Source organism: Nomia melanderi, chromosome 4 (assembly GCF_051020985.1).
Source record: "Nomia melanderi isolate GNS246 chromosome 4, iyNomMela1, whole genome shotgun sequence".
Taxonomy (NCBI): Eukaryota; Metazoa; Arthropoda; class Insecta; order Hymenoptera; family Halictidae; genus Nomia; species Nomia melanderi.
In genome coordinates this window covers 6891928-6906316 of record NC_135002.1, presented here as the reverse complement: position 1 = coordinate 6906316, position 14389 = coordinate 6891928, and the positions used below count along the sequence as shown (strand labels likewise).

Genomic DNA, 14389 nt, shown 5'->3' with positions numbered 1-14389 from the left:
GGAAAAAAAGAGTTATTGAGTTTTCTGTCACATGATTGAAGAGTTTGTTCGGAAAATACAAGAGACCATTATTCGGCTGGCGGATGTTTAATCGAATTTCTGCGCTACGTGTCGGCGTGAAAGCGGTGTTCCTGATAGTATAGAAAGAGGATGCCGAGAATATGAATCAGACGTATATATTTTTCCAGTGCAGTTTTGAATGGACACGGGTACGGAAATATTTGAGGATTTCGCTTTCACGCGCACACGGGGCATAATCTTTTCGGTCGAGTATACCTTGGCCATATCCGTGATGGTGTTGGCGTTGTCCATTAATTTTCGCTGATCCATTTTCACTTTCCTGAGCCTGAAAGTTTGCGTTACGGATGCGGATATTAATTGCCCCGGGCGCAGGCCAGGCTACGGGTGTCAATCAGGAGTCAGTTTATTGACTTACGCGTATATAGCCAACAGAAATTTCCGCTGGTGCGTTCGAACACGTCCCGGATTGACACGTTTCACGATCCGTGTGTACTTGTAAATTAGCCACGTCTCGCGCAACACGTTGGCTGCGGCGTTTTTTAGCTGGAACAAATTATTGGCGCCACGATTATTCCCGGAGTCTTTTGTTTTTCCTTCCTACAAACAACGCTGGCTATCGATCCGGCTTTATTCCTTCGTGTTGTGGTTCGTTTTGAATCGAGCTAATCGTTGCAATTTCATACCTCTTTGTAGGTCTGTGTTCGATATTCATTGCCTTCTTTTTTTCTGTTTTTTCTTTATTTTTATTATTTTTTTTTTTTTTTTTTTTGGTTCAAATGGGATCTAGATCGAGTACATTTTCGATAAAATGGTGTACGGAACTAGCAGTTTGCGGTGTACATTGAAAAATGAACGTGGCTTCGGTGATTTGTTCGGAAAGCGTGCAGTTAGTTTCGTTGCTGAGAACTTTTGTCTTGTCTTGGTGGTATCATGATTGTTGCTCTTAATCACAGCTAGTGTTAATAATGGGCTAATTGGTCTTACCTGTTCCATTCTTCTCTATTACTTCGAAAACCGCTAAAAGTAGGAGCACTTACTTTAGTAGTCCTTGCGTGGGAAACAAAGAAAATATTTCATTGCATTATTAATTGGCACACAGTTAATACATTTAACATGTTTCCGTTGGCAAATTAGGATAATTGTTACATAGGAGTTTCGATAATCCGGGGGAAACGAGGGGCGTTTAAATGAAACAAATGGAAGCCTCTATCAGTACATCTATTGCGTGTTCGTTCAACTCAAATCACCGTTGTTCAAACAAGCTCTGTAAACGTTCGGAAACACAGGGGAACGATTTTAGAAATATTCCATTTCGCGATTATCTTACATCAAGCAACGACGCGACAGTTCGAACATTTCGTCTATTCGAAATTAAAATGAATCAGGCATTCTAGGCTGTCGTCGTTTTTACTCACCGTGTTTACGCGTGCAGTTCCTGAAACTTTTTAAAAGAAACTTAACACCAGAATAAGAGAAACACAGATTACCGAAACTCCATGGCGTTACCTGATTTCGTCCATTCTGAAATATCCAATCGATACTTCGTTAACCCGTTTCAACGTTTCAAAGTTGTTGCCCAATCACGCTTATCGCGAGCTTCAAAAATACTGTCAGAGAAAAATTCGATACTTTCGCTGCGATAAATCACACCGATTGAGGAACTTCAATTTTCGGAACGTCCGATAATCGTCCCCGGGAACGCTCGATAATCGATAACGGTCGATAGAAGGCGGGCATATTCGGGATTTATTTATTGCCGGTAACAATGGTGCCGCCGTTCACGAAAACCGAGCAACAAAACATGAAATGTAGCCCGTGTAACACGAGCTTAATTGGAAAATAATAAAAAACCAGTGACATTTTGAAAACAAAAGAACGTGTATCTCTTTAAAAAATAAAAACATAACGTTGACCTATTTTCGGATGAAATCAAAATAAAATTACAAGCTAAACTCTACGTCGGCTTACAAACGATTTGTCTCTACTTAAAATTTCAGTTTCCGCATTCCGTTTCACGAATCTGTTCATCGTAAATTGCATACACTGTCCGGACAGTTCGCGCTCTGACATGCTTCCGACAGCCATGTCTCCAACAGCCGCGTTCTCTACGAAAAAATTACCAAATGAAATTACCGTGTGTCATCAATGTACGCTATCGTCGCTAATAGATATTTAATTCACAGAAAATTATACTTGCAATCATAAATTTATAGCATTTCTAATCGCACAGGCAATTATTATATCAAAATTTACACTATTTACAATGATAAATTTATAAAACTCATAATCACATAGCGAATTACATTCATAATACTCCCAGGTAACATCATCTTTCAAACTAAATTTCTAAAGACCTCTACACCGAAACAGCCGAGTCGTTTTAAAGAAAACACCGGGAAGTTCTCGTCGGTTTCGTAACCGCGGCTCTTATAGCCGTTACACTTTGATATTTCCGTGGTTTGCAAATATCGTCAGGCTGTTTGCTAATTCATCGTCCGCGGCTAAAGTCTTCGATCGCGGCGCAGGAACGAGACGGCTGTCGTTCACATGCCATTTGTCAACTTCAGACGCTTTTAAATACTTGATCAACCCTCCGCTTGAAATAATCGCCCGTATTAATTGCCATGGAATTCATTTAGATTCGCGACCGGAACGAAATTGTTCGAACGAATGAATTTTCCATCGAACCGCGGGCGGCAGTGAAACGCGAGACCCGGCGCGATCGGGGGATTCGAAAATGGATTTCCGGTCAGACCAATGATTTCAGCCCCCTTGTCGTCGCAGCTTCTTCCCCTCATTTCTCAAGTTTTTCTGCGACGGCCGCGGGGATCGATGTTGCCGCCGCCTTTGTCTCGCAAGATGCGATTCTCTCGTTCGAGGACCGACGGCTGACCCCGGGCCGGATCGATCGCGACACTTCGACCATCAAGAACGGATAAAAATGACAATGACACATTGGACGACCTGTTTCGGGCCCGTCGAGAGGCACGATGAACTCGAGGACAGCCGGCCAGCTTTCTTTCTTGTTGAATAGTCTCTCCAATCCTCGGTTTTCTCTGTTCGGCCAGACATTTCTTGTCGTTACCTTAAATCTTCTTGATCTTTCGCCTCGTATTTCGTTTTTTCGTCGAATCTGCCAGTTCGCAGGAGTCTTGAGAACGGAAGTATATCTACTTTTCGTCCCATTCTGTCGAGGCACCATCGAGAAAACGACAAACGATCAGCGAAGATTAAATCTCGCGTAGAATGAATTGTTTTCGGACAGTCCGCTGCAAGACTCTTCCCGAGCGCTGCTCGCAACGTACATCGTCATGGAATTGGTTAAAGTGTTCGGCGACAGTAGACGGCGAGTACCGAGCCGGAATTGCGCGGGGAAAGAGCTGAAAATAATTGGTTGTGAAGTTTTAATTCAGCCGGGGAAAGTTTGCCCGGTTAATGGGCGCAACAAAACGAAAGCTCGCAGCCCTTCAGTTTATGCCCGGCGGAATTAATTCGTTCGTCCCCGCGACTTTTCAAGAACGTCGCGGGCAATCGGGCATGGCTGGATTTTAATCGAGCCCAGCTCGGAATGACTCGCGACGCTGTCTATTCGACGAGCGTTTGTCGACCGGCCTGGCGGAGCGCGTAAATTTCTCAATGTACAGTTTCGGTGGCAATGTTGCACTCGAAAGATCCGGTGAAAGGGGACAATACAGGGGTCACTGTCACGCGACTGTCGTTTTTAACCTGAAATTTCATGTGTAATGAGAATGACACGATGGACTCTGACCAATGATCCTTGAATATTTCCATTCGTTTTTCGTCGGTGGTGTCCTTGTTGCTTTCTCCGGGTAATGTGTGTTGTACGTAATTGTCAAGAAAAAAATGAGAAAAAAAAGAGAGAATATGGTTTCGTGGGTTTCGTTTGCAAGGAGCTCACGATAGTTCTCACCTTGAACGAATAAACGAGAATCACAGTGGTAACCAACGAATCACAATCACGAGGAAATCGTACCAGAAACTCAATTCCCATCGTTGTTCTACGTTTTCGCCACAGCCTGACATTCGGGACCAGACGATTGCTTCACAACGAACTTCAACGAAGCCCTTACATTCAGCACAAAGGATCTTAACGGTTACAACAAAATTCTGACAAACGACAGAACGATACCAATATACATTGTGCTGGTCACGTGAGAGACTGATTTTCGTGAGGCTGCCCGTCAACCGGTGTTCACGTAAGAACGGAGTAACGCGTTGGCCCATGACAAAGACCGCTGCCCCGCTCCCTGACCCTTCATCCACAAAGTGCATACTTCTCAGGCCCGACAGGATGGAGGCGGATATAAACAAAACAATAACAAACAAACTTCAAAACAAGAAGAAAATACAAAATAAATGACCGATCTGTCTACTATAACAGTCCACTAAGAAAAACACTAAACAGTCTTTTATCACGCCCACAGACGAACACGAGAAACAACATATTTCCATAAAGCGAACAAAATCAAACATAAAATTCTTCGTGCGATGCCTCGACATGGATTAACGCTAACCGTACCAGATTTCAAATTCTGCGTTCTCATTTCGTTTATTCAACATTGATCTCTACATTGCCCGATTAATCAGCTCTTCAATTGTCCCCTTTCCTTTCGTTTCCGTTTCCACTAAAACAAACTGATCGTCCAACTTGTTTACCTTTATTTTGTAGCCAGCGACTCGACTGGTTACGGCAGAAAAAGTAGCTAGTACGGCCAGTGTTGAAACTGTTCAAATTTTCTACTTTATTCCCCGCCGTTTCTCTCGAGAACATTTCCCCGGGACCTTTACCGTTTCCGTTTTACAAGGACGTCCGGTGAGTTCCCGTGTCTATTCGCGGACCGTCGTTAAACGGCTGTATCCCCGTTATTCCTTTCGTTTTTTCTGTCGTTTTTACAGTTGACGGAAGTGCCCCCATCTTGTCGCGGCACATAACTTCATGGAGGAAGGATCGAGGAACGGGAGAACAGTTTTTATCGGAGGGCCGGCGCGCCGTTCCGTTTTCACGGTACGTGGGGTTGGCGGGCAGGCCACGAACGTAAAAACTTGGGCAACACCACGGTCACAGGAGCGGCAGCGTAACACGTACGTATTGTTCAGCAATCCCCGCAAGGATGTAACGAGCGGTCGGCGTCTTACCCTTTTCGTTAATTGCGTATCCATCATAAAGTTATGAACGTGCTTCTCCGCCCTTGTGAGCTCGAGCTTCCTGGAAACAACCGCCACCAGCAAGGCCGTGCATCCGGCGCCCTAAAAACACCGTGAAACGTACCTGTGAACTCGTAGCTATCTGTTGTACATTTAATTACGAAACTAGCGGCGGCCGCTCTAATTACGAACTAATTTAATTGAATCTTCGGAGTTCCCTGCCACCTACGAGGACAGCCTGTAAACAAGAAACAGAACCGACCGCATCTGCGCGTGTCCGTCACATTTCTATCACGGCGTTTCCTTTTCTTTTTTTTTTTCGTTCTCTTTAGAAATAACGTTAGGCTGTGGGAGATATTGAAAGAAAGATCAGTACAGTTGCTAATGAAAAAGACGATTGAAACTTTCGAGCATTACAATTGCGTTTGATACGTGGATGGAGCTAAGCGTATCTACGCTTCACTGAAACAGACGGCTAGAAGTAATCGCTTCTCAAAGGCGATGTAACTACATAAATATCCGTCGATTGGAGTTCGAGGAATTTCGTAAGACATGCAGACTTTCCTTTGAAGCTTTACGTGATACTCGATTGAAGCAAAACGTAGCCTTTCGTTAGCGCTAGATGATTCTATTAGAAACTATTGGAGAATTTTAAGTGTTAAGCGGAATAAGTTTGATGAATCGATACTAGCGATCTTGTTTTGTAGATCTTTGGAGGTAATACTTGAAGCTTAGGTAATCGTGATCACTAGTTTAGTAAGTAGAACAGTTTCTAGAGAAGTGAGCGTAGGATAGCAGAAAGTAATCGCTATGAAAATGAAGATTTCGTGGAATTTTCTCGAAAATACTGCGAAGCAGCAACTTCCGAATCGCTTAACTGACTATTATGGCCAAGCTAGCATCGAGAAAAGTTTATTTTAACTTCCATAGCTGCCTAGGTCAGGAATCCTCTTAAGGAAATCCTACGAGTCCGACGAAAGGACCTTTTTTTTTCTTTCTGAGTCGAAGTTAGCCGCGCGAAAAACAACGAGGCACCCCTTTTAACGGCGCGGCCCGTTTTAATTACAGACAAATTTCGTCCTTTACGTGCCGAGGAGCAAAATCATATTCGCGTTTGGCTGCGAAGCGTAACACGAGGCGAGACAACGTCCTCCGAGGAACGCAAACGCGACGCGACGGCAAAACCGATTCGCCAGCAGAATCCGCAGGCCACAGGCAATATAGCGGCGGATTTGGAAGAAGGATCGAGCCAGACTTCCATACAAAGTGATTCTTATAAGGCGACCATTTCAAATTGAATAATTCACCTATATCCGATCCAATTTTTCCGCGAAGCACGCTGTATTCGCTCGATTCGGTCAGCCTTGGGGTGCTCGAAGTGTATTAAAACGGCATTTCACGGGAATGTCCGGGAACGTAACGTCCGGGTGCTGGAATTATTCAACACTCCGGATCTCGAGTAAAACTTTGAAAATTCCGTTTACCGATTGATAACGCCGACAGCCTCGTTTTCTACGTTTTCTACATACAATTTTGACTAACCGCGACCCAATTAGAAATAATACTAAAATATTTTCGATTCTATCGGACGAAGATTTCAGAATTTCGAAAATACCTAATCTTCTACAGTTAATGCTACATGTAGGACATTAACCCTTTGCACTAGATAAGCGATTCTCTCGATTCAACTTAGCGAAATGATCAAATTCGATATTAACATTCACAGAATCGTACGTAACGTGGAAATAAAATACTTCCTTAATTTATACTAAATTTTCCGTTACGCTATTTGCAAATAACATATGTTTGCACCTCATTGGAAAATAATGAATAGTTCATGAAAGCTATTGCCGATGGCAAAGGGTTAATCGTCATTTCCTAAAGATAACGAAAATTCTACGGAAGCCTAACCGTTCGAACCATAGATGCACAGTCGAAGAAATTCGAAATGGCGGCGAGAAGTCACACAGGAAACCGCGTTAAGCGTCTCAGCGGCGGCGGATGAAGAATTTCGATGATGGTTCATCGTTTGCATGCTGATTATATCCCAACCGCATTAGAAAAATTGGCCCGTAATAAGGCTGGCGAAAGCGATAAACGCAAAGGACCGGAAACGTCGTCGTTTTGGATTCCGCGGGAGTGGATGCGCTCGTTGAGCGGAATTTTCACGGGGAATTGACTGGGTCTCCGCGTCGCGCCGCGCCGCGTCGCGCCGGCTAAATTGGTTAGCGATTCACGGCTGCTAGCCCTAAATCGGCGAATTAGCATCGAGCCGAGGATGCAATAACAATAAGGAAACTAGAGGACTCCCAACGGGGAGATTAGGAGCCGGTGTAGCGTTTATCGTGACGAAGTGTCGGTCCAAGTGCATCGTAACTGCCACTTGCCGCGACGCTGTGGTCGATAACCCTTAGCCTGGCAACGTTCCGTGCATAGAACTCGCTGGATCTTCCGTTTCCTCGGATTAAGCCGCGCCTCGGGTACATAATTCGACATTCGGAACGCGTTAACGCGTGTCCATTTCGCCGGGGACAGAGATCGAGGTCGTTCGGAGCAGTTCGGTTAATGTCTCGTCAATTTTTATTCGCGGACATTCGACGAAGAGATCGAGTCACCTGGAATTATTAATGCCATCTATTGAATGAGTGCGGAAATTCAGGCGGTTTTTAGTAGCCTGCGAGGACATCGAAATGTACTTCGGACGATTATCGAGTAATTTAAGTGTCGACGGACACGGTTGTTTCACGAGCTCCCGCAATTTCTGCAATTAGCTCTGTGGTTCAATGTCTCGTCAAGTGGATGTTAACTATTCTTTCGAATTATCAAGCGATGTGCCTCTTTGTAACTATTCGTTATGGTTTCCGAAGCTCATTTAACAATCGCGATGTACGTGAACTTTAATAATAGATACTTTCCAGATAAAATTCCGAAGCCTCCGCTTTACTAATTCACGAATCGCTATACTAATATTGCAGTTTGCGTAAATTGGAATGCAATTTAAAGAAAACTATCTGACAGGTAACGCTGAAACCGACGGAACTTCGGCACTCGTCTAAAAGCTGCTATAATGTCTATACAGTCTACTCTATTCTAAGCGAAAACTAAGGGGTTACGTCTCGTAAAAGCAAGGGAACAAGGTGCTTCTATGGTAGGAGCAGAAAGTTCTGTAGGAGGATTTCAACGTATTCCCGTGTGGTCGATTATCAAGGTGCCTTGTTAAGGAGTCGTCTTAATAGTAGGGGATGTGTGGCGGTTACAAATCTCGCGGAAACATCCGGTATTAAACTTTGAGTCTGGCCTTACCATTATTCCAGTGGAAACGGCTATACCTCGACCGCAGTACGTGTTGGGTACGATGTCGCCGAAACCGACGCTCAGAAACGTGATTGCGATGAGCCACATAGCATTAAGGAGATTCGCGTGCTCCTCGTCGTGGAACCTGGTGCCAGAGAAGAGAAAACAGGCTGAAATATTAGGGTACGTTCAGGCGGCGACGGAATAATCATATTTCCCCGCGGCTAAGCGTTTCCGCCCGTGTCACCGGAAACAGCGCAATCTCGGCTGCCATTTTTATTACGAAAATTACCGGCGACGAGACTCCGCGGGATTTCTAAGAGGTTTAATGGATTAGCTGCCGTGTTCTCTGATAGTAACGTGGCAATTCCTCGTGTACAATTAATCAAACCTGTTACGCTCTTATTATCGTTATATCATTTCCCACGCATTCCTCACTGAGTTCGTCTGATTTCCTCCCTCGAGCTTCGTCTCTCGCGGGCAATCTTCTTGAATTCGTAAACATTGAATGGGACACGATAAAATGAACATTTTCCCAAGTTCTCTCATACGTACCTTAGATTCTCTTTTATCTGATGAAATTGTTAATGACCAAAGTAAGTTTCTATTCTGAATTGTACACTTTTACAGATCTATCGATGTAGAATTAGACTCCAGAATAATCCTAGTAGTAGAATTTCTGCACGAATATTTCTCAAATCAGATTGCACCGAAGCTGGCATCGAATTACGATCAAGATTAAACATCGATATCATCAGAATTCTATTACCTCGTGCATTCGAAAGACAAAAGAACCGATCAACAAACTCCGAGTCCCTGTTAAATTACCGAGGACAGTGCTCGAAGGTTAATCCCGTCGCGCGGTTTTAATTACAGGAGTTCAGTCGGAACAATCCCGCGGCATTAAATTCTGATTCACCGTTCGTTAGAATGCGCGTAACGAAGTATCGTCTTGTCGGTTGCGGCCACGAAATTCATTATCGGAAATCGAACATGAAAATAACAGGCAGGCAGGCGGGGATTAATCGGCGAGCGTAGTCGATCTAATAGGACGGATAGCGTTGCGTCAGATTCCATTGAAACGTTGCTTCTTTCACGGCCAGCCGGAAGTAGCAGTGGCTCCGACGGAAATTGAATTTGTCAATTAGGGGATCGTCCAGTTGTCCGTATCCAATATCGCGTCCCGAGCGGGGGATCATCGCGGGAAGTAACGTCGTCGGTTTTTTCCTCGAATTTCTGGATCGATCCCGGTCTCCTTTTTAATTACGTACCGCCATTAGAGGCGAGCAATTGAATCGCGCAGCCGTGCGGTGTCCCGCGAAGCTCCGAAAGCCGCGGTGACCCCGACCCTCTCAAAATAATTGAAGCCGCAGGAACGGCGGCGGGTAAACGAGGGAATTTTTTCGAAAATGAGCAAGAAACCGTTTCCTCCCACTCGCCGCTGAATAAATTGCACGATGGAAACGAGCCGCCGCGGATCGTTACGGTTTTCCTGAATGGCGCGCCGCGATCCGCGAGCGGCCGTAAAAGTTCGGCGGAACCGTTCTCCTTGTCGCGAGCATCCGACCTTCTCGCGAAATTATATATTTTTCGTAATATTCGGTGGACCGAGCGGAGTTTATTGGCTCCGAGGTCGGGGTATCTTCTCTTCCGCGGAGTTATCGTCGTGAACGACGGCAACCTTTCCGTTCCCGATAAGTGCTCTCGGCTAATACGGTTTTCGCAGTTTCAAGATGTCCGTTGATTGTTCCATTTCGATGGGGAGTTCGGGAGTTCGAGCGTTCGGAAGGATATTCTATTGAACCATTGTCTTCATCCGATCTTTTAGCTTTTCTTTTGTTTCCCTGGTGTCTATCTATAAAGTATTAATTTTCAGAACGTTTTAGTACAATTGGAAGTATCTCCAGATGTACAAATTATAGAAGAGCAAATTCAAATGGCCACGTGTAGGTCTCAGGTTTCGAAATATAAAAGAACAGATTCTATTCTGAAATTCAAAGTAAACTGATCGATTAAAATGGCTACGTGTAAGCTCAGATTCCGAAATGATCCAGTCAGAATCGTCGCGAAGTCGAATCATCTGGGAGCACCGTTGCTGACACGCACGAAAGCGTTCCAGCGATCGATGCAACGCGAATTCCTCAGTTCAATTCGTTCGTCGATGAAGAAAGGGGCCGTAATTTCCTCATATCCGCGAGGGTTCCCTATAAATTCGGCGTGCGGACAGCCCCATCAACGTTACGCCGTTATTTCAGCGAGAAATTTACAGTGACCTTCGAACTTTACTGCCACGTCCGGGAGAGATCCATGTGAAATACAGACGCCGCTATTTTGTACACGTGAAGGCAAGAGGAAACGGCAGGAAGCTTTTCAGGGCTTTCGAATCGATGGATCTCGGGGGACCAGCGACTCCTCCGGGCGTTTCTTTCGAGCAGCGCGTCGGCTTTCCCGTCCGCCATGTCTGAAATTCTAATTCCGCGCGGGATCACCGGAAATTTGAACGTAGAGGAAACCATTCCGCGGAGGATGGCCGATGTCCCTAAAAATTGAACGAAGCAACGACCAGGATGAAACGCCGTTTCGAGTGGCCAGATTCCTGACAGCGAGGGGATAAGTTTTATGTTCTCATCGTTACGGTAACGTTTCTATGAAACCGGAAGCTCCGCTCGAAAGCTACGTTCGTTGGATTTGGAATACGAGATAAGAACGACGGAATCGCGGACTGAGAGCCAATTTCGCGTTACTTGGAGCCGCCATCGTTGAGGGTATCTCCGACAGCTCTTAGGAATATTTTCGTATCGGAAATACAGTTTTAATTCAAATTACGATTCACGTTATGCAAAAAGAAATTTGAAGTAATCGAAACAATCTTGACCGGGAGTATTCTAAAATTGAATTGATTCATCTTCCTCGATACGTCGCGCACATTTCTCTCGATTTCTACGTATATTTCAATTGACAATTCTGCTCGTTGATATTCGTATCTTAGATATTCCAAATTTCTTATTAAGAAAAAATTCAATCTCCAATGAAACATCTTGAACGCGTCATTCCGAAGCTTGGCAAATATCAGCGCGACGTGGGTCCACAGAAAATCGGATGATTACAATGGAAAGCAAAAAAGGAGTGCGTCGGATCGAACGATATTACGCTGAACCGGATAACACAGAAATTACCGGGCGGCAACGGGGCGCGGGCGCGCGTAATATTCTAACAAAGCAGAACCTTGAAAAACATCCTCCCGCTGAAGCTAGGTCTGCCCTTTAATCCCCGGCGAACGACAGCTTAATCAGCGAGTGCGCACAAACACGAAACCGCTTTAATAACCTCCGCTCCGTTGCCAGATGAAATTTTCAGCGTCCCCCCTGGTCGACCAATCTTTCGAGATCGTTTCTAGCAAAGCGGCCGACGTTATAAATTCCCGGTATCTCGTCCGGGTGAATGGGGTATCCTCGGAAGTTCCCGTCGGTTGGTGGGTACTTCCGGGAACTAGCGGGAAGAGGAAGAAAACGAAGCCCACGGAAGTGGATGCCGGTCGACGGACAGACAACACAACTTCTATAACTGATTGAAAATTCAACGCGGCCTTTCATCCCGGCGAGCCGATACGTCTCATTTAACTCTTACAGCGCTGAACGACGATATGTCGTTGATTTATCAAATTCAGAAGGGAATATATTGCGAAATAAAGGGAGAATAAATTAATATGTAATGATATATTAACCCTTTACGGACGAATGTCGACATCCCGGTGAGATCAGATGTTCGTATTTGGAAGACCATGTCGCGAACAAATGATTAATTTAGTGAAACAGCACAAGATTAGCACGTAGTTTCCTGTTTTCCTATCAATTAAGCGATCGATGTATAATTTAAATTCATCTACCGAAGGTTTTGTACATTTCAAAGAATCTTCGTTCGCAAAGGGTTAATAATGAAGAATATTTTTGATATAGTAATAATTAATGATATATTAATAATAAAGAATATCTTTGATATAGTAATAATTGATGATATATTAATAATAAAGAATATCTTTAACATAGTAATAATTAATGATATATCAGTAACCTGGAATCACGGAGTATGAACAGCAAAAGTAACGATTTCGAGTCTTGACTCTAAAGGGCTATTTTTAACATTATCACCGAGCACGCAAGATGGTTCTAATTTTTCCGTAGAACTCCAAGAGCGCGTCCATTGAGATTTCAATTGATTTATGGTTCAGCTCGCGTACTGCTAAGTCAATTTCCTTATTCGTTTCTGAAAGAAACATCGGTTACCTTTTCAATAACTGGGGAAAAAGAATTTAGGAATGGGTCAGTTCGATCCATTCGGTAGCTTTCTCTGGAGTTGAGAAAAATCGTGGTCTCGAATGGGTTTAAGGAAGACCGGAAGTCGCCACTGGTTGTTCATCGGCTTGAAGGGAGAAGCGGCAAGCCCCTATTCGTTTCCGTCGAAGCGAAAGAAAGAATACAAGAGGTCCCTTCGCGAGAGGTCCTCGATTGGCCCGCGAAGATTGATCGCCCCGCGCCCTCCGCAGTTTCCCTAAATCGGCCCTGTGCTATTTGCGGGAGAATTTAATTATACGCGGACTAGCAATCTCGAGCCAACCCTCTGCCGCCCCCACGCGCGACGTACTAAATCCTCTATTGCCGTTTTAACGGCTCGAGCCTCTCCGACCGGCCGATATCACGGCGGCCGTGATTTATGCCCTTGTTCCGGGGGAAGATTTGCCTGGAGAGCCTGTTAGCGCCGATGAGTAGTCCGAACGGGATACCGGTAGCTTCCGGTTTGGTAAAAAGCGCGGTTTTGCGTTGCCGGTCGAGTGGAGGTCTCGGTTTCCAGCGGTAACGCGGTAAAAAGATTGAACTATCCCGCGGTTAAATGCTAAACGCGTGAATGGACGTTTTGATAGTTGAAGAATGTTCTTCATTTTGTCGTTCGATATCGTCGTATGGTGAAATACATAATGTTTTTCAGTTTGAAGATTCTCGAATTTCAGATTGGACATTTGGATGCTATATTCGCTTCATTTCCGAATATTGCTCAGTCTGCGATATTCCGAATTGCGGTCGATGCCAGGTACCGCGAAGGGATGTCACAATATTCGCGCGACAACTGTTACGTTTTAATATTTTTTAACAAACTTGTCAATGATTTCGAGTGATTTATCCCATGAACACGGGACCAACAACTGTATTATTGGGGTTATTTTCAGTTAAGTTGGGTTCCAATTTCGGGGCATAACTTCGGTAATAGATTCATCTGATATTTGACAATACTATCATGAAGAATACATAGAAACTTTCCTATTGGATTAATGCTTGATACATAGGTACCTTTTTCTCAATTACAAAATCTTGAGAATCAGAAAACTTGGATCGAAAGTTTGACGGGATTAACGTAATTTCTTTATTCAGATTTATTCGGCGAATCCTGCGACGAAGAAGGTTAAGGTTGCACTCTCACCTCTCGCACTGGCGTAACGTCCAAGAGGCGATGATCCATAACGAGACCATGAAGACGACCAACACGGTGCCCGGGCAGATGGTCATCAGGGTTTTCAGGACGAACCTGGTGTTGAAGTTAATACGATTCAAGGCCCCTATGCTGCGCGACGAGGCGTCGGTGAACAGCTTCGAGTGCAGCAGCATAACGCGAAAGATGAGGTAGAGTCTGAAGAACATCGGCAGCGAGAGGGTGACGTCGTACGGTACCCATTTCGAGCCGAAGTCACCGCCCTTGTTCACCAGCTTGGTCGTCCACAAGAAGTAGTATTCCCCTGGGATCGGGTGGATCGCGCAGATTACCAACTCGAGCGTAATCTGCGCGATCCTCTGCCAGGTCATCGCGATCCGCCAATCGTCCGCGCAGTTATCGATCATGAACAACTGTCAACAGAAAT

General features: G+C 44.7%; 1 protein-coding gene across 5 annotated transcripts in view; it reads right to left on the bottom strand.

Moving 5' to 3' along the window:
• The window catches only part of SK (small conductance calcium-activated potassium channel), a 297154-nt gene that overhangs the window by 13190 nt on the left and 269575 nt on the right, over positions 1-14389 (bottom strand). For 4 of the 5 annotated variants that reach the window (XM_076367257.1, XM_076367255.1, XM_031994116.2 and 1 more), the window contains 5 exons: positions 13954-14375; positions 8491-8626; positions 5179-5289; positions 437-564; positions 277-346 (listed from right to left, as the gene is read on the bottom strand). In XM_076367257.1, coding sequence (XP_076223372.1) covers positions 277-346; positions 437-564; positions 5179-5289; positions 8491-8626; positions 13954-14375 — 867 coding nt within the window. The remainder of the gene's footprint in view (positions 1-276; positions 347-436; positions 565-5178; positions 5290-8490; positions 8627-13953; positions 14376-14389) is intronic. The other variant, XM_076367256.1, reaches the window with a different exon arrangement.